Below are 23,327 nucleotides of genomic sequence, written 5' to 3'. Positions count from 1 at the left end.
TGCAACTGTCGCAAACAGCGACTGACGTCTCTCCCTTATAAAGTCACATTGCATAGGCTCATCCACAACGGGGCAATTGGCTGCAATATGTCCCTCTTGGCGGTAGCAAATAATCTTTTTCGCTGTCTCTTGCAGCATGGGCTTCCTGGGCTGCTCCCGCCAGACCTTAGGTAGAACTCCCACCCTCTCACTCTCTCCACCCTCACCCCTTGGAGTCATCTTACCCGCCACTGGGGATGATCTGGTCTTAGGGTGGAAAGTCTGTGAGTCCCTGCAAGAGGTGGTCAGGTTCTCTGTAGCCAAGTACCTCTCAACCAGATCCACAAGTTTATTTGCATTTTCTGGGTCTCCATGGCTTACCCATTTTTGGATGGCAGTAGGAAGAGCTCTCAGGAAACGATCCATAACCACACGTTCCACAATGTTTGGTGCGGTCAAAATCTCTGGCTGCAGCCACTTCCTGCTCAGGTGAATGAGATCATACATTTGAGACCTGGGGGGTTTTCCAACCTGAAAAGTCCAATTTATGCACACGCTGAGCCCGGACGGCCAAGGTGACACCCAGCCGTGCCAATATTTCTGTTTTTAGCACCACATAGTCTTTTGCTTGGTCAGGCTCTAGGTCATAATAAGCTTTCTGCGATTCCCCAGTTAACAGAGGGGCCACCAGTCCAGCCCATTGCTCCTTAGGCCACTTTTCCCTTTCAGCAGTCCTTTCAAATGTGGTCAAAAACACCTCCGGATCATCCTCTCCAGTCATTTTTGTCAGTAAACGGCTCACACCAAAGGATGCGGTATTATTGTAACCACTTGCTTCATTGGTCTGCGGACGTTGCTGTATTAATGTCTCTATTTTCTGTTGAAAACTCTGCTCTTGCTTCTGCAACAGGTCTATGAAGCGGGCTTCAGATCGCTGCTGGGCTTGTTGCTGAGCTTCCAGACTCTGCAGGTGAGCTTTCTGCTGGGCTGCAAGGCTCTTTTGTAAAGCCGCATTTGTTTGCTGCTGATTTGCATTTGCTTGCTACTGATTTGCATTTGCTAGAGCCAGCTGTCTCAGTATCTCCTCCATGCTGGCCTTTAAAAAAATTGAAAAAAAACTGCCCGCATTCTCCACCAACTGTGAGGGGTTAGCTCGGCAGCGGGTGTGTGTGACCCCCTGGATGGGTTCACAACACAAAATCAGGCACAGCAGACAGCGTTGTAGGTGCAAAAAACAAAAGATGCGGTTTATTTATGCTACATGCAGTGATACATATAACAGCCAAACAAAAATAAAACATGAAAATAAATCCTGGTCAGCTTGACCTCTAACTACACACTTAGATTCCCTGTCTAACAACTGAGTGCAGCCTTGTGCTGCACCAGTCCCTGTCTCTGTTGTAGAGGTTTTGCCACACAGGCGTTAACTCACTGCACAGAACAGAACAGATATCACACTCCCCAGTCTATACAACACAAAACTGGTTCCAGGATGGAGCATCTCCCTAAGCATGCTGGGATTTTTTGTAGAGGTCTTAATGAGCCCACTTACTTCAGCTGGGCTCATTAACTCTTCCCCTCTAATTGTAAAAGTCTGCATAAAGCCTGAATCTAGGGCACACATATTTCCCATCCTGGATACAACCAGGTGACTTTACCTGCGTGCTGCCACAATTCTTAAAGGTGGCAATAATGGTCAACAAACAATTCATATTAATTTAAATTGGTGATATTAAAATGTATACTATATTATTATTATTATTATTAACGATTTATATAGCGCCAACAGTTTACGCAGCGCTTTACAATATATAGGGGGGACAACACAATTACAGTAAAATACAAAAGGTACAGGAGGGCCTTGCTCATAGAGCTTACATTCTAACGGGAGGGGGTGGTGGTACAAAAGGTAATAGCTGCAGAGACTGATTTGATGGGGGTGGCTCGGGGACAGTTATGTGGGTGTGGGATAGGCTTCCCTGAATAAATGAGTTTTCAGGGAACTCCTAAAGGTGGACAGGGTAGGGGCTGAGCGGACAGACTGGGGCAGGAAGTTCCAGAGGATGAGAGAGGCTCTGGAGAAGTCTTGAAGGCGAGCATGAGAGGAGGTAACAAGGGAGCTAGAAAGCAGGAGGTCCTCGGGAAGAGCGGAGGGGACGATTTGGGCGATATCTGCAGATGAGGTTGGTGATGTAGATGGGGGCGATGTTGTGGATGGCTTTGTATGTTATGGTTAGCATTTTGAATTTTACATGGTGGGGTAGGGGAAGCCAGTGAAGGGATTGGCAGAGAGGGGCAGCAGTCACGGAACGATTAGTGAGGTGTATAAGTCTAGCAGCAGCATTCATAATAGACTGAAGGGGGGATAGCCTACTTAAGGGTAGGCCATTAATGAGAGAGTTGCAGTAGTCAAGGCGGGAAATAATCGAGGAGTGAACGAGTTGCTTTTTGGTGTCATTAGTCAGGAAGGGTCGAATTCTGGAGATGTTGCGGAGATGAAGGTACTATAATACAATTATATATAACAAATATATATATATTTAAAAAAAAAAAATTTTGGTATCGATTTTGGTTTTCGGACTAGTGTATTTTTCATTTTCGGTATCGGTTTCAGCACCAAAAAACCCATTCAGTGCATCCCTACAGAAAAGTTATAAACTTATTTGTATTTTAATGCATGAAATAAGTATTTGATCCCCTATCAATCAGCAAGATTTCTGTCTCCCAGGTGGTCTTCTATACAGGTAACAAGCTGAGATTAGGAGCACTCTCTTAAAGGCAGTGCTCCTAATCTCAAATTTGTTACCTGTGTAAAAGACACCTGTCCGCTGAAGCAATCAATCAGATTCCAATCTCTCCACCATGGCCAAGACCAAAGAGCGGTCCAAGGATGTCAGGGACAAGATTGTAGACCTTCACAAGGCTGGATGGGCTGCAAGACCATCGCCAAACAGCTTGGTGAGAGAGTGACAATATTTGGTGCGATTATTCACAAGTGGAAGAAACACAAAATAAGTGTCAATCTCCCTCGTCCTGGGACTCCATGCAAGATCTCACCTTGTGGAGTTTCAATGATCATGGGAACTGTGAGGAATCAGCCCAGAACTACATGGGAGAATCTTTGTCAATCATCTCAAGACAGCTTGGAGCATAGTGACCAGGAAAACAATTAGTAACGCACTACGCCATGAAGGACTGAAATCCTGCAGTGCCCGCAAGGTCCCCCTGCTCTAGAAAGCACATGTACAGGTCTGTCTGAAGTTTGCTAATGAACAACTGAATCATTCAGAGGAGAACTGGGTGAAAGTGTTGTGGCCAAATGAGACCAAAATCAAGCCTTTTGGCATCAACTCAACTCGCCTTGTTTGGAGGAGGAGGAATACTGCCTATGACCCCAAGAATACCATCCCTACCGTCAAATATGGAGATGGAAACATTATGCTTTGGGGAATGTTTTTCTTGTAAGGGGACAGGACAACTTCACCGCATCAGAGGGACGATGGACGGGGCCTCGTACTGTCAAATCTTGGGTGAGAACCTCATTCCCTCAGCCATGGCATTGAAAATGGGTCATGGATGGGTACTCCAGCATGACAATGACCCAAAACACATGGCGAAGGCAACAAATTCAGCACTGTGCTACTTTAATGGGCAGTTGCAAGGTCATGCAACACTGTACGCAAATAAAATGTATATCATTTTTTTCACACAAATAAAGCTCTCTTTTGGTGATATTCAGTCACCACTGGGTTTTTCATTTTTTGCTATATAAATGCTATTAATAGGAATTATTGTTATTGCAGACATGGCATAGTCCAAATTGTGGAAAAATACAAAAGAAAGTTTGGAAAGAAGGGTCAACCATCATGTCATTTTCTGCACTTACAGTTGTTTTGAATTGGATTATATGACAATTAACTTTGTTCCCAGGCCTGCTAGCCCTGTGCCTTAGAGCTGATACACTACCCTATTAGCTGTCTACCTGAGAGCTGATACTCCACCCTGTGCTATTTTAGTTTGTGTTCCTGTAGTGAATTCTAATATTGTACTCCTGTCTTTAAAGCCAAAATGTTCCTTTCACAAGTGTTCTAGCCACCTCCAGGTACTGGCTGATTTCATTGACATTAGAATTTGCTGCTGCGCGGACCCCCCAACTCTGGCCCCCATGGTATGCAAATCTCACGCTCTGAAAAATAGCAGAGTACTGCTCACATTGTGTATCAGCCTGCAAGCACACCCCATGTCCTGCCCAAAACGTGTGGATGGGACATCACACAGGTAATGGATGCAAGATGTGCAAACAGTCTAGATATAGACTATATTTTATGTTTGCGTTCCGTTAGGTACTATTAAATATTGCCATACTTAAATTTTTTTTTTTTCTTTAAAGGTCTTATTCAGCCAATCCCTCGGAACAGTCAGTTTTTTCAAAGCTATTTTATTAATAGTTACACACATGAAGTTGATCGACCATACAAGTGTTACTATTGTCAACGTGCCTATAAAAAATCCTGCCACTTAAAACAGCATATCAGGTATTAGTATTGTTATAGAAATGCTGATAATGGCAATGTTTAATTGTTTATATGACAACAGCTCTTCATGTTACTTTGGGCAGCTTTATGGATATTTGGTGAGGATTTACCAAGGGCAAGCTTAACCTTTTTGTATGTTCTATTCTAATTTTATATTACTATGTATTATTATATATGGTTATATATAATGACTTGTTATCTTATTTTGATTTGCCACCTTTTTGCAAATAACATCTTGGACATGTCTTGATATGTTTGAACATCGTTCTTACACAACAGTCTGGATTGAGAATTTAATGCAGTTTCTGTATGGTAGGGAGCATGTCTTTTTCTTAACAGGTGTATATGCATAAACATAACCTCACTTTAAGAGCAACTTAAGGGTTTAAATCTTTTGAAAGTTATTTGTGCAATAGAAAACATTGAAGTATTCTGTATATAATAGCATAATAAAATAAGCAACAGATTGTACTATTGTACATGTTTTCAGTGCTTGGGAATCTAGTACCAGCCTCTTTCCTCCCATTATCTAAAATTTAAATTACTTGTCTTTTTAGTAAGAATAGCAGTTGCCACTTGGGTTTACACTTATCACTTCCCATATTCTTAATATTCTCAGGGAGCTCAGCATAAGAGCTCTATAGGAGTTTTTTTTTCCATTTTTAAAGCCAAATTTCAAGTATGGCTATTCTTGCATAGTTATATTGGTTCAGCTTGGATGAATGTAATTATACATGTGCCATACCTGGCTGATCCCTGCTACTGTAGTGATTGCTGCTGGCTTTCAGGTTGCATGACAAGTGGCTGCCCTGATGCTTAGTGAACATGGGAGGTAGCTTGCCTGGCACAGGCGCCCTCCAGAGAATACTGCATTTTCTCTCTTCTTGAATAAGGTGAAGATTGTGACATCACTGACCTGCCTCTCCAATTAGAGAATTAATGTAGAACATGCAAAGTAGTTTCTTAGCGGTTGGACATGGAAGCCAGAAGCAATCATGGTAGTAGTGGTACCTACAATAGTGATTTCCATCTGCTACAGGGATTGACCAGTTATGGCACATGCAGGCTGGACCAATGTGACTATGCAAAAATAGCCATACCCGGAATTTAGCATAAGGCCACTGCAAGAGGCCTAGCTTTTTGACACATATTTCCAGAAAGATGCTAGCGTTGAGGTCCTGATATCAGGCTGGGTAATCATGAGACAGTGCTAGATTAAGCTCTTGTGGAGGCCCCTAGGCAGTCAAAAACTTGGTGCCCCCGCTTGCAGGTTTATGGAGGTTTTTTGTGGTCACTCTCTATAGCATTTAACCAAGTAGTGTGCACGTCGGCTGCTAGATGGAGAGGACCATCATTACTGTAAATTACAAATACTGACAGCTTAAAGAGGTTGAGTTTTTAAGAAACAAACTGTAATGTGAAATTGCTATCTATTGTTTATGTACTTTAACCACTTCAGCCTCTGAAGGTTTAACCCCCTTAATGACCAGGCCATTGTTTGTGATAAGGCACTGCATCGCTTTAACTGACAATTGCGCGGTCGTGCTGTACCCAAACAAAATTTTCTCCACAAATAGAGCTTTCTTTTGGTGGTATTTGATCACCTCTGCGGTTTTTATTTCTTGTGCTATGAACAAAAAAAGACTGACAATTTTGAAAACCATATATTTTACTCTGCTATATATAATGTATACCCAGAAAAAAAAATGAATTAATCAGTTTAGGCCATTATGTTGTCTGCTACATATTTTTGGTAAAAAAAAAATCACAATGGGCGTATATTGATTGGTTTGCGCAAAAGTTGTAGCATCTACAAAATAGGGGATAAAATTATGGACTTTTATTTGTTTTTATGTTTTTACTGGTAATGGCAGCGATCTGTGATTTTAAGCGGGACTGTGATATTTCAGCCGACAAATCTGATCCCAAGTGACACTTTTTGGGGACCAGTGACATTATTACATTGATCAATGCTATAAAAATGCACTGGTCAATGTATAAATGACACTGGCAGGGAAGGGGTTAACACTAGGGATGATCAAGGGGTTAACTGTGCTCCCTGGGTGTGTTCTAACTGTGAGATGGGCTTACTGAAATACCACAGAGATCGCTGTTCCCAATCACTGGGAACAGCAAATCTCCATAATGTCCCCGACGGAACAGGGATCTGCCTTATTTACATCTCTGTTCTGTCTCTGTGTATTGTGATCGCGGGTCGCCGGTGGGCATCAAGTCCTTGGTCCCTGCGGCAGGCAGTGGGTGCAGTTTAACATGCACGGACTGACGTATGGGTATGTCGGTTTGCGCAGGAGAGCCGACCTGCCGCAGTATATATACTGTGGCTGGTCGGCAAGTGGTTAAGTTGTTATTGGGTACATTACATTATAGTCTTTACATTATATCTTTTGTAAACAATTTAAGAAACATTTCATTGTAATTTTCTTTCAAGATCAAATCACTATTATTTTTATTCATTGTCATGGGGCCCTTAGGTTAGTGCCTACTCTGCCTATTTGGTAATCCAACACTGATCAGGGCCAGATCTAGGGGAGCGCTGTGATGGGCTGTGCCTCCTGTGTGTCATGACTCGGTGTTGACATTATGAGCCCTGCCTTTTTTTTACTGCACCCCCAGATCAGATAGGCTACATCCAGCCCTAATGTCCCTCTGTGCTGTCCTGTTCTGTGGCTGAAAGGATGTACTGACCTTAATGGCTCAACACACAAGTGCAACGCAAAGCAACACTTTTATTTTTTTGGCCATTTCCTGGATGATGATGGCTTGGTTTTTCTGTGCATGCATTCATTTTGCCTGGTTTTTACAGTGGAACCATTTTTTTAGGAGAACATTTTAAAGCTGGGTCAGCTGCGGGGGTGCTGGTCATCTTCCTGGGTCTAAACTTCGGTGCTGCAGTGGTTAATTGCTTGAGGCTCACCCCCTCCTGCCCTCTCATCTATTGCGAAAATGTATTTTATTGTTCCATTGCACGTAACACGATCTCTAAATGGGGAGAGTCCCGTGAATGTCAGAATTGTCTCCCCGAATTCAGAGATCGTATTGCATAAAGTGAAAACAATAAAATAAATTTTTTTTTCAGTGAATGAAGGGTTAGTTCCCCATTATTCTATTGATATCATCCTGCAGACTAAAGCCTAGTACACATCAATAGTTTCGGTCAGAGCCGCTGTGCTTACAATCCAACATTAGTACAGTGATCTCCCCTGCTGCTTTTTTGTGTTCTGACAAGGGGCGCCCCCACCAGAACACCCAATACCTTACACACAGGCCAAATGTCAGCCAGTTTTATTGGACCAGCCAATGTCACCCAACATTCCACCCGTGTGTACAGGGCTTAAAGCTATTAACCATTGGAATGCTAGAACTTCAGAGCCAGTAAAAAGATCAACATCCCTGAAGCAAAGGTTTCTGCTGAATCCAGCATGATATGGGATATATTTAATTATAGGTAAGTTGTGTAACTAAAGCTGAAGGAATAAATCATTATTAGCTAAACGTCACCTCTGAATTTCCTGTCTGCTTAAACCGGATTTCCCTTTATTTGTGTTTCAAAATAAAGTGTATACATGGAAATAACTGTTTTGAATTTTAGGGTAAATTTTGGCAATGGGTTTTACCACTATTGTTTTATCCGGTATCTGGGGATCAATGTTTTTCTTTCACTAAAGTCTATACAATAGAAATCAAAATAACAGAATTAATACTGTGATATTGTGTGACTTCATAGCCAAATAAAATAAATAATGTGAAAAAATAGATGAATATTCAAATGTTGCAATTGAGCGGAGGGGCTATCTTGACAAACAAACTCCCTGCTCACAACATACATGTACCTCAAATCACTGCCAAAAACAAATAACACAAAAAAATGAACAAACAAATCCAAACGGACATATATGTGAAATGAATAAATAATAATTGATATATAGAGCTAAGTCCCAAAAATAGTGTTCTTTAGATCATCCTGTGAAAAAAAGTCCTCCTACATAGATCATATGATTAGTAATAACGTGTAGATGTACACTCATCAGACGTTGATCCACCTGCCTTATGACAGGAAAAGTTCGTAAAGGGCTTTTGGGGTCTTCCCAACCTCCTTTGGTCTTTCAGGCAAATCCTTTGAGAGCCTCCTCCTAAAGTTGGATATCTTTTCAAATGGGATGTCAGTAGCGGTATCAAATGAAAGAAAGGAGACAATGAACTCCTCATAGTTTAAAATAGTAGAGGTTGTTTATTTAAAAGCCTCAATAGGCTACAACAGTACAACAGAAGAATATTAAAACCTCCTATGCGAGCTACCGCACTGTGCAATGGAGGCTATGGAAACCGAGGAGTCAGCATGCGTCCCACCTAACCGTGATGTAGCGCAACCTGCGTTCCAGACTTGCATGTTTCTTCATCAAGTATGATGCCATCAGAAGCTGGAGATCATGTGCGCTGACTCAATATATATCTCCTTCCCACCATCATTACACACCCCTCCTGTACATACAAGCAGAAGGTAAAGGAGGGGCGGGTCATTATGGTGGGGAGGAGATATATTGAATTGGCGCAGCATGATCTCGAGCTTCTGATGACAAAACACGTAAGGATGGAACGCACGTTGTGCTATGCCACGTTTAGGTGGAATGCACACTGACTCCGGTGTGGATCTTGCGGTTTCCACAGCCTCCACTGTACAGTGTGGTTGCTCGCATAGGCGGTTTTAAAGGCCATCTTTTTAATATTTATCTATTGTACTGTTGTAGCCTATTGAGGCTTTTAAATAAACTACCTCTACTATTTTACACTTTGAGGAGTTCCTCCTCTCTTTTCTTTCATTTGATACCGCTGGTGACATCCTATTTGTAGTGATATCCAACTTTAGGAGGAGGATCTCGAAGGATTTGCCTGAAAGACCAAGGAGGTCGGGGAGACCCCAAAATCCCTTTTATGATTTTTCCTGCCATAAGGCAGGGGGATCAACAATGCTTGGTGAGTGTACATCTACACTTTATCACTAATCGTATGATCACAGGATGATCCAAAGAACTCTATTTTTGGGACTTTGCTCTAATTATTATTATTTATTAATTTCACATATATGGCCGTTTGGATTTGTCCATTTTTTGTGTTGTTTGTTTTTGGCACTGATTTGGGGTATATGTATGTGGTGAGAGGGGAGTTTGTCAAGATAGCCCCTCTGCTCAATTGCATTATTTGAATATTCATATATTTTTTACATTATTTGTTTTTCTTGGCTATGAAGTCACACAATATTGGTGTTATGGTATTTTGATGTTAGCAAGCTCTCTTTGCACATAGTGCTTTGTGCCCAATGTTATTAGCATTCAATTGAGGGTTTAAAATAGCTGCATTCTTCACTTATATTTGATTTGCTTAACCACTTCAGCCCTGGACCATTTGGCGGCCCAAAGCCCAGAGCGTTTTTTGCGTCGCTTTAACTGACAATTTTGCGGTCGTGCGACATGGCTCCCAAACAAAATTGAGGTCTTTTTTCCCCACAAATAGCTTTCTTTTGGTGGTATTTGATCACCTCTGCGGTTTTTATTTTTTTTGCACTATAAACAAAAAAAGCGTCAATTTTGAAAAAACACTATTTTTTAAATTTTTGCTATAATAAATAAATATCCCCCAAAAATATATAAAAAAAAAATGTTTTCCCTTAGTTTAGGCCGATACGTATTCTTCTACATATTTTTGGTAAAAAAAAATCACAATAATCCATTTGATTGGTTTGCGCAAAAGTTATAGCGTCTACAAAATAGGGGATAGTTCTGTATCTGTTACAGGCGTTGCCCATTTACCTCCCTCCCACCTTTTTCAAGCGGATAGATTCCCTGTTCCGTGCTTTTATCTGGTCACACCGGAAACCACGTCTTAGATTACAACTTCTGCACCTGCCTAAGCACAGGGGTGGAGTTGGTCTTCCGGATGTGAAAGCATATTACAGGGCAGTTCACCTGACCAGGTTGGTGGATTGGCACTGTCATGCGGGGGCGAAGCATTGGGTGACCATGGAGGGGGAGGACTCTGGGGGCACGATCGGGAGCAGGCCATGGCTATCAACGCCCCTACCAAGGGCTATACTAGATCACCCCACATTGGGTGGTACCCTGCGGGTGGCGAGGGAGGCCTTTCGGAGCTCGTCGGTGTCCCCGGTGCCCTCCCATATGGTACCGGTCCTGGGCAACCCGGATTTTCTTCCGGGCTTCCAGAGTCCCTGCTTCCATCGTCTGCAGACGGGCGACAGGCGGCGGTTGTGTGACTTTATTGGCCCAGATGGTCGACTCACTCCAGAGGCGGGGACACGGGCAGTGGACCCGCCACTGGACTTCTGGAGCGGCCTTCAATTGCGGAATTTCTTGCGTAACTGTTTGCGGACGCCGGGCATCTCCCGCCCCCTCACGGAGTTGGAGCGGATCTGCCATCGGGGGGAACCGGTGCGGCACTGCCTCTCGTTTCTTTACTCTGCATTGACCCATCCAGCTGAGGGGTATGTCCCACCATTCGTGGCTAAGTGGGAGGCGGAGCTCGGCACTCGCTTTACTCCAGATCAACAGCAGAAAATTCTCCATTTTGCGCAGAAGTCCTCTATGGCCACACGAGTCCAGGAGACGTGCTAGAAAATCACAACCAGGTGGTATAGGGTCCCATCCGTTCTTCACCGCATCTTCCCTCAGGTGCCTGATTGTTGCTGGCGCTGTGGGGAGGCGGAGGGAACCATGTTGCATGTCTTTTGGGCCTGTCCCAAGCTGGTCCCCTTCTGGCGTGAGGTGACCAACACGATCGGTCGTCTGACGGGTGTCTCCCTGGAGGGGAACCCTGCGGCCTGTCTGCTGCACCTGTCGGACCGATCCATTAAGAAGTATAGGAACTCTTTGACTATTCAATTGCTGAATGCGGCGAAGACCTGCATCCCTTTGTGCTGGAGATCGGAGAACCCACCGGCTAAGTCTCTATGGTTCTCTAAAGTGAACGAATTAAGAGATATGGCAGACCTCACTGCGACGCTTCATAATGGGGAGGAGGCCTTCCGTGAGACCTGGAGACCATGGCAACATTTCACTTACACTGAGGCTTATCTCCGGGAGGTGGCTATGGACGCCCGTTGAGAGAGGGTCTCTTTTCTTTGGTTCCTGGGCCCCCTTGCCCCCCCCCCCCCTGCAGCCGGATGACGCCCACGGTCATTACTCTGCTCTTTTTTCTTTTGCCGCAGTCTGCCTGAAGTCTCCTATTGTTTCCTATACTTGTTATGTCTCTCTGTTCTGGTTCCTCTCCCTTTCTCTCTGACCCCCCTTCCACTTGTCCACCCTTGTAGTCCCCCTTTTTCAACAACCCCTTCCCCTCTATTTCTCCACCTATTCAGTCCTTTTTCCTTCACAGTTGATTTTACCGGCTAATCTATGTAGGACAAGGTGGGTTGTGGGCCTCTCCGGAAATGACTAGTTTTTATTAGTGTAAGCTCTGCCCGCCTGGGGCCCGGCCCATCGCCCATCTCCCTCCTCTTCCCTTTCTTTATAAAATGACAAAAAATGTTGTGCATCTCACTGTACTGCATGGCCATGCGATGATTACAGCTCACCTGGGTGGGTTCACATTGCCTATTGGTGTCAGAGGTCGTAGAGGGGAATTTAGCCCCCTGTCCAGGAATGCTTTCAGGTTATGTTTAAGCTTAAATCTGGGATGGTCTCTATATCTCCCACCCAGGTGCTATTAGGATACTAGGATGTTTTTGTTTTGGAACTATGTCTGTTATATCACTGTTGTCCATGTGCCTGTTTTTTTCTTCTTGCATTCAATAAAGGAATTACAAAAAAATAGGGGATAGTTTTATGGCATTTTTATTATTATTTTTTATTAGTAATGGCGGTGATCTGCGATTTTTATTGTGACTGCGGCATTATGGCGGACACATCGGACACTTTTGACGCTATTTTGGGACCATTCACATTTATACAGCGATTGGTGCAATTAAAAATGCACTGATTACTGTGTAAATATGTCTGGCAGTGAAGGGATTAACCACTAGGGGGCATTGCAGGGGTTAAGTGTGTCCTAGGGAGTGATTTTAACTGTGGGAGGATGGGCTACATGTGAGACGACACTGATCACCACTCCCGATCACAGGAAGCTGTGATCAGTGTCAGTGCCACTAGGCAGAACGGGGAAATGCTTGTTTACATCAGTTCTTCCTCTCCGTGAGACGATCGGCAAGCAGGGCATCCGTGCGGTGGTCGGCAAGCGGTTAATTAGTTTATTGGTGCAGGTGTATTGTTTAACACCTTTATAAAATAGAAATGTTTGCTTCTGAATTCGCTCCAGAATAAATATATATTTGTTAAGATGAATGAAAAGTGCAAAAACGCTATGCAGTGTGAAATATCCCCAAAACCTGAAAAAAAACTTTAGAAGTTTAAGGAGTTGGGAGTGGGGTACTTGGGTACTTGTTTAGAATATTTACTTCTATCAAGTTATCTTGCTGCCTCTGACCCTTTTGGGGCGATTTCACCTCTTTTACTGTCCTTGTAAAAGCAAGACAAAAAATGAGGGTAGAAGTTGTTAATGGTACAGGAATTCACAGACATTTTACTGAAAAAAGATTTCTTCTAGTTTGTGTCCCAGAGCAGAGATTTCCTATTTCCTATGCTGCCAGGAAATCTTATTGGGAACAAAAAAACTAAAATAACAGCGGAATGTGTTCGAACCCTTTCCCACAATGTGCAAAACTAAACATCTATATTGTAACATCCACCTAGAATTCATGTTTGTATTGTAATATGTCCAATATTGTCCAATTCTGTATTTGGATCAATTTTCTACCAAGAGATTTATGTTTAGGAAGACCAGACTGTAATTTACTTACCAACAATCCAGAACCTTTCACAGAGTCTTCCCAAAGTATAGAAAGATTTTGCTTTTTAGAGACAACTTTACATAGTTGCGTTTCTTTTTCTGTCTAAATATTTGTGCTTTTTCTTTACCATAGGTCTCACACTGGTGAAAAGCCCTTTAAGTGCACTCAATGTGGAAGAGGTTTTGCATCCTCTGGAGTCTTAAAAGCACATGTTAGAACTCATACTGGATTGAGGTCCCATAAGTGCCCTGTATGTAATGGAGCTTTTACGACCGGTGGCAGTCTCAGGCGTCACATGGGTATTCATAATGATATGCGGCCATATATGTGTCCTTATTGTCAGAAAACATTTAAGACATCTATAAACTGCAAAAAACACATGAAAACCCACAGGTAAATGATAAATATTCTTTTTTTTTTTATTTATACACAATTGTAGCTTGCTAAACTCCAGTACAAGAGTTTGTTTAATGTTGAAAATGTTTTTTTTTATATGAGTCTTCCTTTAGTTTTAAAATGCATTGGCATAATCAATGTCTACAGATTAAAACTGTAAAATCAAAGGGATACTCAAATCAAGTCAGACTTTAAAATGAAGCATTTGGATACATACAGGAAACATACAAACAGAAATGCAGTGAAGCGCAGACTAGTGTTGAAAATGAGTGAAAAGGAATGGCCTACACGCTTCGTTTTTGTTTGGTTGCTTTATCTGTGTTAGAATAGCAAATAAAGTGCTCACACAGCTCACACTTATTGAGTTCATATATATTTTGGCTTTTTAGTGCAGAAGGATATAAAACAGGGAGCATAGTCTACTTGCTCAGTACCTCCATTTTCCTTCCAGACGTTGATGTACTGCACAAGTCCCTTTACCACAATTGCAGTGTTTACTTGCTAGTATTAGTAGCTCACTTTTCAGATCAAATTTAATTTGCTTATATTTTGCCTTCCCTGGTTCCTCATTCCCTTCTCATCAACATGCTAGTGACATTTTTCTTGTCAAAAATATTTTATTAAGTTCAATAAAATTAAGTACGCTTGTCAAAAATATTTTACTAGGGGGCGTGGCTTAGCGGCGAATGTAGGAAGACGTGCTTACCTTGAGCTCCGCCGGCCATCCGTGATTCCATCCTTCCAGTCTGCCCTGAAACGCCGTTTTCGGGGCCCCTACCTCCTGCCACGCTAGGTGAAGCATCCCGGACCACCGCGGTACATCCCGGGACCCTCGCTGTGATGTCCAGACGCCATACCGGAGGGAAGGGGCTGACGGACCCCCCAGGCCAAGATGGCGCCGGTGCGCGACGCGCAGCCAAAGACCAATACAAGGAAGCAGCACAGAAGCTCCTCTATGGCGGTAAATCATGCAAGGATGCCCTGGCGGGCCAGTCCTCTCCTCAAGCTACCCCTGGAGGCTCTCCTGAGGCGGATGACACAGTTCCCTTGGAGGATGAGGATGGATTGTCTGCAGCATGGCAAACAGTGAGTACACCCAGGGACAGTGTTAGGCCTGAAACACAGACCATCCCCTCCCCAGCGCTGGAAAATGAGCCTACACTAAGGGACATATTCACTGCTGTCACCTCCTGTAATCACTCTATTGCAGCCCTCTCTGAGGACATTAAAGGGGTTAAAGCTGAAATAACGTTTGTCCGCCATGACATGCAAAAGCTCAGGGAGAGAACAGCTGCATTGGAAGGCAGACTGAGCACAGTAGAGGATGACCTGGCCCCCATGCTAAGGGATCTAAAATATAATTGCCATCTTACTGAACAGCACGCTATGCGACTTGATGAGATGGAAAATCGCATGAGACGCAATAATATTCGCGCTGTGGGGATTCCGGAACGTGTTGAGGGTAAAAACCCGGTAGACTTTATTGAAAATTGGTTGCTTGCCACCTTTGGTAAAGAAGCCTTGTCACCGCTTTTTGCAGTGGAACGTGCCCACCGGGTGCCGTCTCGCCCCCTACCTCCGGGCAATCGTCCCAGGCCCTTCTTGTTTAAACTCCTCAACTATAAAGACAGAGACACCATTCTTTCTAAAGCGCGGGGGTTGTCGGACAAGATGGAGATTGAGAATTCCAGGATTTCACTATTTCCGGATTTTTCAGCAGAGCTCCAGAAAAAGCGTGCAACATTTCTTGAAGTTAAGAGACGCCTTCGGGACCTTAACGTTCAATATGGAATGCTATATCCAGCCAGACTCAGAGTTACGGCACTGGGTTCAACGCACTTTTTTGATCGCCCCGCGGCGGCAGCACAGTGGCTTGACCAGGAGTACAACGCACTCAAAGCCGCCAAACTTCAAAGATCTCCTCCACGCTAACGGCACATTTAAACAGGCTGACTGGACTTCCACTTTTACAAGACCGGCAGAAGGCTGAGGTTTGTGGTTCCACTGTAACCCTACTAGAACTACAACATGTCTGCATATGTGAAACCCCGCTTGTCATCTGGGAGAGTCCTCTCTGGGTGTTTCCATGGCCTTCCCCCAGCCCCCAAGTTTCGGATGGGGCCTATTATTCTTCTTCCCCGTGTGTGAGCCCCATGGGCTTTAATACAGAAGATGCTACGGTTTTTTTGCTGTTTAACTGTTCTTCCTTTCTTTTTATTTTTGATTCATTTTTTCTCTCTCAGGATCGCAACGGACAAGGACTATTTTCCGGCCTGTCTGCACCCATCTGGGCGCCTCTTCCTAGCTGCGACAGCTCCTGTCGGACTTTTTTCTCTCCAGTCTTGGGACATCTCAGGTGATGCGACTTCCCAGTCGCTAGTCGCTGATAAATGTGTGTTAATTGCCTTCTTCCTCCCTGGTGGTTTACGACTGTTATTATGGTTACTCCTACTTGCACTTATGTTTTGTATTTCTGATGGCTAAGATTAGATTTCTTTCTTGGAATGTTAGGGGACTAGGCAGTCCGGTGAAGAGGCTGGCGGCGCTTAGGCACCTTAAAGATATGAAGGCTGACATTGTGTGTCTGCAGGAGACACATTTTGCTCCTGCTGGTACTCCTAGCCTGGGTTCTAGACAGTATATCCACCAATACCATTCCACATACTCTGCCTATGCAAGAGGAGTGAGTATCCTAATTAAACAGCATGCACGCTTCTCCTGCTCCCAACAGGTTATTGATCCGGGGGGGAGGTACATTTTTTTGCTGTGTAAGCTTGCTACTATACAATGCATTATTGCCAATGTTTATATCCCGCCGCCGTATTCGGCAGAGATTCTTAGGCGCCTAGCTGGGTTTATGGCACAGTTCCCTGGCATACCCCTGTTGGCGATGGGTGATTTTAACAACTATGTCAACGGTCTGTGGGATAAGATTCCAACTCCTCCGGTAGTCCCCTCACGCCCTAATGGCGATACTCCTTTTGCAGCTCTGTTAGCTGAACTCGGGCTGGTGGATGTCTGGCGGAAAGCCCACCCCTACTCCCGTTTATATTCCTGTTGCTCTCCAGCGTTTGGGAGCTTGTCCAGAATAGACCTGGGACTGGGAAACTCCGCCCTCCTCCCCCTAATTAGAGATTCTGGTTATGGGGTTAGACATATATCCGACCACTCTTCTTTGTGGATTGAGATGTCCCTATCTACTGACCACGCACCTAGGAGTTGGAAGCTTAACCCCTTTTGGCTTGCATTATTCCCGCAGCCTGACCCCATTACAAGTGCTCTTAAACTTTTCCTGCAGGACAATTTAGGCTCGGCAGCTATAGATGTAGTCTGGGATGCAACTAAGGCCTTCCTTAGGGAACAATTTATCACTACTATAACTGATATAAAACGGAACACTAAAGCTTGGGAAATGGAGGTCGGTAGAGCACTTAGAGAGTCGGAGCAGGCCTATGTTGACAACCCCTCGGAGGACACTAAGAGGGCTTGGTTGGGAGCGCAATCTATGTCTAGACAAGTAACTTTACAACTGGCAGAAAATAAAAGGTTTTTCCTCCAACAAACACACTTTGAGGAGGGGGAATCGACGGGCCATATGCTGGCTCTGCTGGCGAGGACCCAGGGTTCCGCGCCTATGACTCACTCACTGTGCGATTCGCAGGGAGTGACCCATTCGGACACCCCTGGGATCTTGCGGGTATTTCGATCCTTCTATGCAGACCTGTACTCCTCTAAGGTGCAGCCCGGTGATGGGGAGATTGGGGACTTTTTAAATGGGTGTGATATTCCATGCCTGTCTGCGTCGGACGGAGAGCTGTTGAACGCCCCCTTAACGGAGGAGGAATTGGCTTCTGCACTGGAACACTCTCATAATAACAAAGCTCCGGGGGCGGATGGTCTCCCATCCGAGGTATACAAGCGTTATGCCGGGGTTCTTTTGCCAACCCTTTTAAAAGTGTTTAACAACGCCCTAGAGACGGGGGTCCTACCTGCCTCTATGAATGAAGCAATCATAATTGTACTTCTGAAACCGGGTAAGGTAGCAACATCACCGGACGCATATAGGCCAATCACCTTGCTCACGACAGACGTTAAACTATTAGCTCGGGTCTTGGCAACGAGATTATCTCTGGTAATACACAAACTGATACATAGGGATCAATCAGGATTCATTCCCTCACGTTCCACTGCCCTAAATATTCGCCGTTTATTCTTGAACCTACAGGTTCCTGTGGATAACCCCGGTAATCAGGCCATCCTCTCGCTGGACGCGGCTAAGGCCTTTGATAGTGTTGAGTGGCCTTATCTGTGGAAAGTGATGGAGCGGATGGGGCTGGGCAGCACATTTATTAGTTGGGTCCGACTGTTATATGCCAAGCCTACGGCTAGAATCAGAGCTAATACGGAGCTCTCCGACCCATTCGTGCTGCACAGAGGCACGAGACAGGGGTGCCCTCTGTCGCCCCTGCTCTTTGCCATGGCGCTTGAACCACTTGCAGCCAGAATGAGATCGGCTCAGGATATTGTGGGTTTCTGCAGGCCCACTGGAATGGATGTGGTATCGCTCTACGCTGATGACACGCTTATATACCTGGGGGACACCCAGGGCTCCCTTACGGCCACCATGAACCTGATTACCCTATTTGGTACATTGTCAGGTTTTAAGATTAACTGGGACAAATCTGTACTGATGCCCTTGTCCCCTCTAACGGCTCCCTTACCCCCTTGTGCAAACATGATCCAGACGGTTACATCCTTTAAGTATCTGGGGGTGCAGATATCCCCCGAGGTGACGGAATATGCCAAACTGAATCTTATGCCATTGTTACTTAAGTTCAGAGATAAATGTAAGATCTGGTGTAAACTACCGTTATCGGTGGTGGGCAGGGTAAACCTCATTAAAATGGTGTGGGCCCCGCAGTTGCTCTATATTTGTCATAACTCCCCGACCTGGATCCTGAAACGTTGGTTCGATAAAATTGACTCTCAGTTTAGGGAATTAATATGGTGTAGAAAGACGGCCAGACTTAGTTTACTTACCTTGCAATATAATAAGGACGAAGGGGGGTTGGCACTTCCACACGCTAGGATGTATTTTTTTGCTTCGCAGCTCCAACACCTGGGTGGGTGGGGGTTGGATGACCCATTGGACCCGATCCGAAGGATACTGGCTGACACGGTCACCTCGGACACAGCATTGTCTAGATTGGAGGCAGGCTTCCCTCATATGGACAGGGGTTCCCCGACTGTTATACTGCTGAATACACTGTGGTCTCATGTTAAAAAACTGCTACGAATACGTGGCTTCCTTGCCCTCACCCCTATTTGGCGGAACGCTAATTATGGTGAACTTTTTAAGCTCAAGGGATTTGGTAACTGGAGTGGGAGTGGTCTTCAGTATCTCTCGCAACTGTATAGTGGACGGGTACTGAAGTCCTTTATGGAAATACAAGCGGAGTTTGACATCCCTCGTAGGGATTTCTTTAAATATTTACAGTTACGTCATGCGTTGCAGACACAGGCACGGAGTGTGCAGCTCTCCCTAACAGACCATCCTGTGGTGAAGGAGATATTTATGCAGATTGACCGTAAAGGCATGATCTCTAGGGGGTATGCTATGCTTCTTGACGCGGTGCAGGACCCGGCACGTCTTCCATGTCGGCAGAGGTGGGAGGCGGACCTGGGGCCCATGGACGCGGAGACCTGGAACCTCTGCTTGTCCTCCGCTCCGTTGGTGTCGGTATCGGCCTCCCATAGGCTCTCCCACCTATATTTACTACATAGGACCTATAGAACTCCAGTTAAACTGCACAGTTGGGGTGTTAGAGGGTCTCCCCTCTGCCCTAAATGTATGCGGGACCATGGGGATCTTATGCACATGTTCTGGAGGTGCCCGAAACTAAAACGATATTGGGCGGGAATTTTTGACACTATATCCTCAGTGTTCTCTGTTGGTATCCCGCGGTGTCCCTTGGTCTGCCTGCTGGGGGCCCTGGATGAGGAATCATTGACACCTTCGGCCCATACAGCCATTATCAGGTTACTATATGTAGCTAGAAAATTGATAGCGAGACTATGGATGACCCACAGGGTTCCCACCAGGCAGCAATGGATAGAACAGGTGAACCAGATGCTGATCAGAGAAAAGATAACATACCAACACAGAAACGCACCGCACAAATTTAATGCCATGTGGGGGGGGTGGCTTGAGGTCCCGGGACTAGCTCCCCACCAACTTATACAGGACAGACTTTTACAGGGTTAACTGAAGGTCCTAGGACCGGTATATGGAGGTACATAAATGGTCATGTTTCCAGGATGGGTCTAACTCTATGTCTCTCCCTTATCCGGTAATTGTACGGGGTGTAGGGAGACACCAATGGGACTGTGTGCTGGGCGGTGGGCCGTAGTATATATGTAAGATACCTATGCGGCTGTTTCCTGATGCGGAGTGGTCTATGAGAGAAGGATACTTTTGTTTTTACTTTTGGTTCCTTTTTTCTTTTTCTCTACCTCCTTTCTTCTTTATTTTTTGGTTTTATTGATATTTTCCATGTCTCAACAGTTTTCGAACCGAACCTATTTGTATTTCTATATTCTCTGTATACTTTTGGATGTAAAAACCAATGCTACTGTAAGACTGTACGTTACTCCTATGTTGGGTTTGTACCATAAGTGTTTTACAATAAAAACTCATTTGATTTAAAAAAAAAAAAAAAATATTTTACTAATGACATTTTTAACCACTTGCCTACTGGTCACTTAAACCCCCCTCCTGCCCAGAGCAATTTTCCGCTTTCGGTGCTCTCACCCTTTGAATGACAATTACTCAGTCATGTAACACTGTACCCAAATTAATTTTTTGTCCTTTTTTCATACAAATAGAGCTTTCATTTGGTGGTATTTGATCACCTCTGGGGGTTTTTATTTTTTTTGTACTATAAATGAAAAAAGACCGAAAATTTTGAAAAAAAATCGAATATTTCTTTGTTTCTGTGATAAAATTTAGCAAATTATAAATTTTTCTTCATGAATTTTGGCCACGATTTATACTGCTACATATCTTTGGTAAAAATAACCCAAATTAGTGGATATTATTTGGTCTTTGTGAAAGTTAGGCCGCGTACACACGGGCGGACTGTTCGCCCAACCTTGTCCGCTGAACAGTGTTTGGGCGGACAGTCCGCTCGTGTGGGGGCTTTCAGCGGACAGTTTCAGCGGACAGTTGGACGGACAAAGTCTTTCGGAAATTCCGAAAAACTGTCCGCTGAAACTGTGTTTGAGCGAACAGTCCGCCCGTGTGTGGGCCTGTCCGCTGTACTTTCGAAATGAGCGGACTGTTCCCGCTCGGAAAGTCCGCCCATTTCGAGCGCGTGTACAGGTAGGCGGGGCCCGCGAAGGAGACGTCGCGGGCTCCGCCGCCTGGAATGGGCTTAAAGGGGAACCCCAACGCCGAAAAAAATCGGCGTGGGGGTTCCCCCAAAGTCCACACCAGACCCTTGTCCGAGCACGCTACCCGGCCGGCCAGGAAAGGGGGGCGAGCGAGCGCGCCCCCCCTCCTGAGCCGTACCAGGCCGCGTGCCCTCAACATGGGGGGGTGCCTTGGGGAAGGGGGGGCCGCGCGGCCCCCCCACCCCAAAGCACCTTGTCCCCATGTTGATGAGGACAAGGGCCTCTTCCCGACAACCCTGGCCGTTGGTTGTCGGGGTCTGCGGGCGGGGGGCTTATCGGAATCCGGGAGCCCCCTTTAAGAAGGGGGCCCCCGGATACCGGCCCCCCACCCTATGTGAATGAGTATGGGGTACAATGTACCCCTACCCATTCACCTGTGAAATAAAGTACAAAAAAAAACACAACACAGGGAAAAAATATTTTATTGCACAGCTCCGGGGGGTCTTCCGTCTTCGGGGGTCTTCTCGCCGGACTCCTCCGCTATCTGTGTGTAGCTCTTTTACTAGCGGAGGAGTCCGGCTTTCTTCCTCCCCGCCGCCGGCCTCTTCTCCCGACTTCGGGGGTCTTGTCCCCCTCTTCGGTTCTTCTGCCGGGCCACCGCGCCTTCTTGTAGCTCTTTTACAGGCGGTGGCCCGGTCTTCTGTCGCCGCTGCCTTCCGTTCTTCTGTCGCCGCCTTCGGTTCTTCTGCCGGGCCACCGCGCCTTCTTGTAGCTCTTTTACAGGCGGTGGCCCGGTCTTCTGTCGCCGCTGCCTTCCGTTCTTCTGTCGCCGCCTTCGGTTCTTCTGCCGGGCCACCGCGCCTTCTTGTAGCTCTTTTACAGGCGGTGGCCCGGTCTTCTGTCGCCGCTGTCGTCGCCGCCGCCGCCGCCTTCCGTTCTTGTTCTTCTTCTTGTTCTTCTTCTTCTTCTCCTGGAGATGTTGACTCGACGAGCTCTCCGGCCGGAATGCCAGAGCCGCGCTGTGCGGTCACTTATATAGTGACAATGGGGCGGTGTCACATGGTATATGTCACATGGGTTGGTCACATGGTGACCCCGCCCCCTTACGATGTCATAGTCCCCATGTGACATCAACCCATGTGACCAACCCATGTGACATATACCATGTGACACCGCCCCATTGTCACTATATAAGTGACCGCACAGCGCGGCTCTGGCATTCCGGCCGGAGAGCTCGTCGAGTCAACATCTCCAGGAGAAGAAGAAGAAGAACAAGAAGAAGAACAAGAACGGAAGGCGGCGGCGGCGGCGACGACAGCGGCGACAGAAGACCGGGCCACCGCCTGTAAAAGAGCTACAAGAAGGCGCGGTGGCCCGGCAGAAGAACCGAAGGCGGCGACAGAAGAACGGAAGGCAGCGGCGACAGAAGACCGGGCCACCGCCTGTAAAAGAGCTACAAGAAGGCGCGGTGGCCCGGCAGAAGAACCGAAGGCGGCGACAGAAGAACGGAAGGCAGCGGCGACAGAAGACCGGGCCACCGCCTGTAAAAGAGCTACAAGAAGGCGCGGTGGCCCGGCAGAAGAACCGAAGAGGGGGACAAGACCCCCGAAGTCGGGAGAAGAGGCCGGCGGCGGGGAGGAAGAAAGCCGGACTCCTCCGCTAGTAAAAGAGCTACACACAGATAGCGGAGGAGTCCGGCGAGAAGACCCCCGAAGACGGAAGACCCCCCGGAGCTGTGCAATAAAATATTTTTTCCCTGTGTTGTGTTTTTTTTTTGTACTTTATTTCACAGGTGAATGGGTAGGGGTACATTGTACCCCATACTCATTCACATAGGGTGGGGGGCCGGTATCCGGGGGCCCCCTTCTTAAAGGGGGCTCCCGGATTCCGATAAGCCCCCCGCCCGCAGACCCCGACAACCAACGGCCAGGGTTGTCGGGAAGAGGCCCTTGTCCTCATCAACATGGGGACAAGGTGCTTTGGGGTGGGGGGGCCGCGTGGCCCCCCCTTCCCCAAGGCACCCCCCCATGTTGAGGGCACGCGGCCTGGTACGGCTCAGGAGGGGGGGCGCGCTCGCTCGCCCCCCTTTCCTGGCCGGCCGGGTAGCGTGCTCGGACAAGGGTCTGGTGTGGACTTTGGGGGAACCCCCA

At 46.1% G+C, this 23,327-nt stretch overlaps 1 protein-coding gene across 1 annotated transcript in view; it reads left to right on the top strand.

Moving 5' to 3' along the window:
• The window catches only part of ZNF236 (zinc finger protein 236), a 336,247-nt gene that overhangs the window by 111,309 nt on the left and 201,611 nt on the right, over window positions 1-23,327 (top strand). The window contains exons 13-14 of the mRNA XM_077492345.1: window positions 4,370-4,514; window positions 13,522-13,782. Of these exons, the coding sequence (XP_077348471.1) occupies window positions 4,370-4,514; window positions 13,522-13,782 (406 nt within the window). The remainder of the gene's footprint in view (window positions 1-4,369; window positions 4,515-13,521; window positions 13,783-23,327) is intronic.

The sequence above is a fragment of the Lithobates pipiens genome, unplaced genomic scaffold, assembly GCF_037356315.1.
Source record: "Lithobates pipiens isolate NorthernLeopardFrog02 unplaced genomic scaffold, aLitPip1_a1.2 Scaffold_19, whole genome shotgun sequence".
Taxonomy (NCBI): domain Eukaryota; kingdom Metazoa; phylum Chordata; class Amphibia; order Anura; family Ranidae; genus Lithobates; species Lithobates pipiens.
The sequence above is the reverse complement of the archived record's forward strand: the minus strand, read 5'-3'. Positions and strand labels throughout refer to the sequence as shown.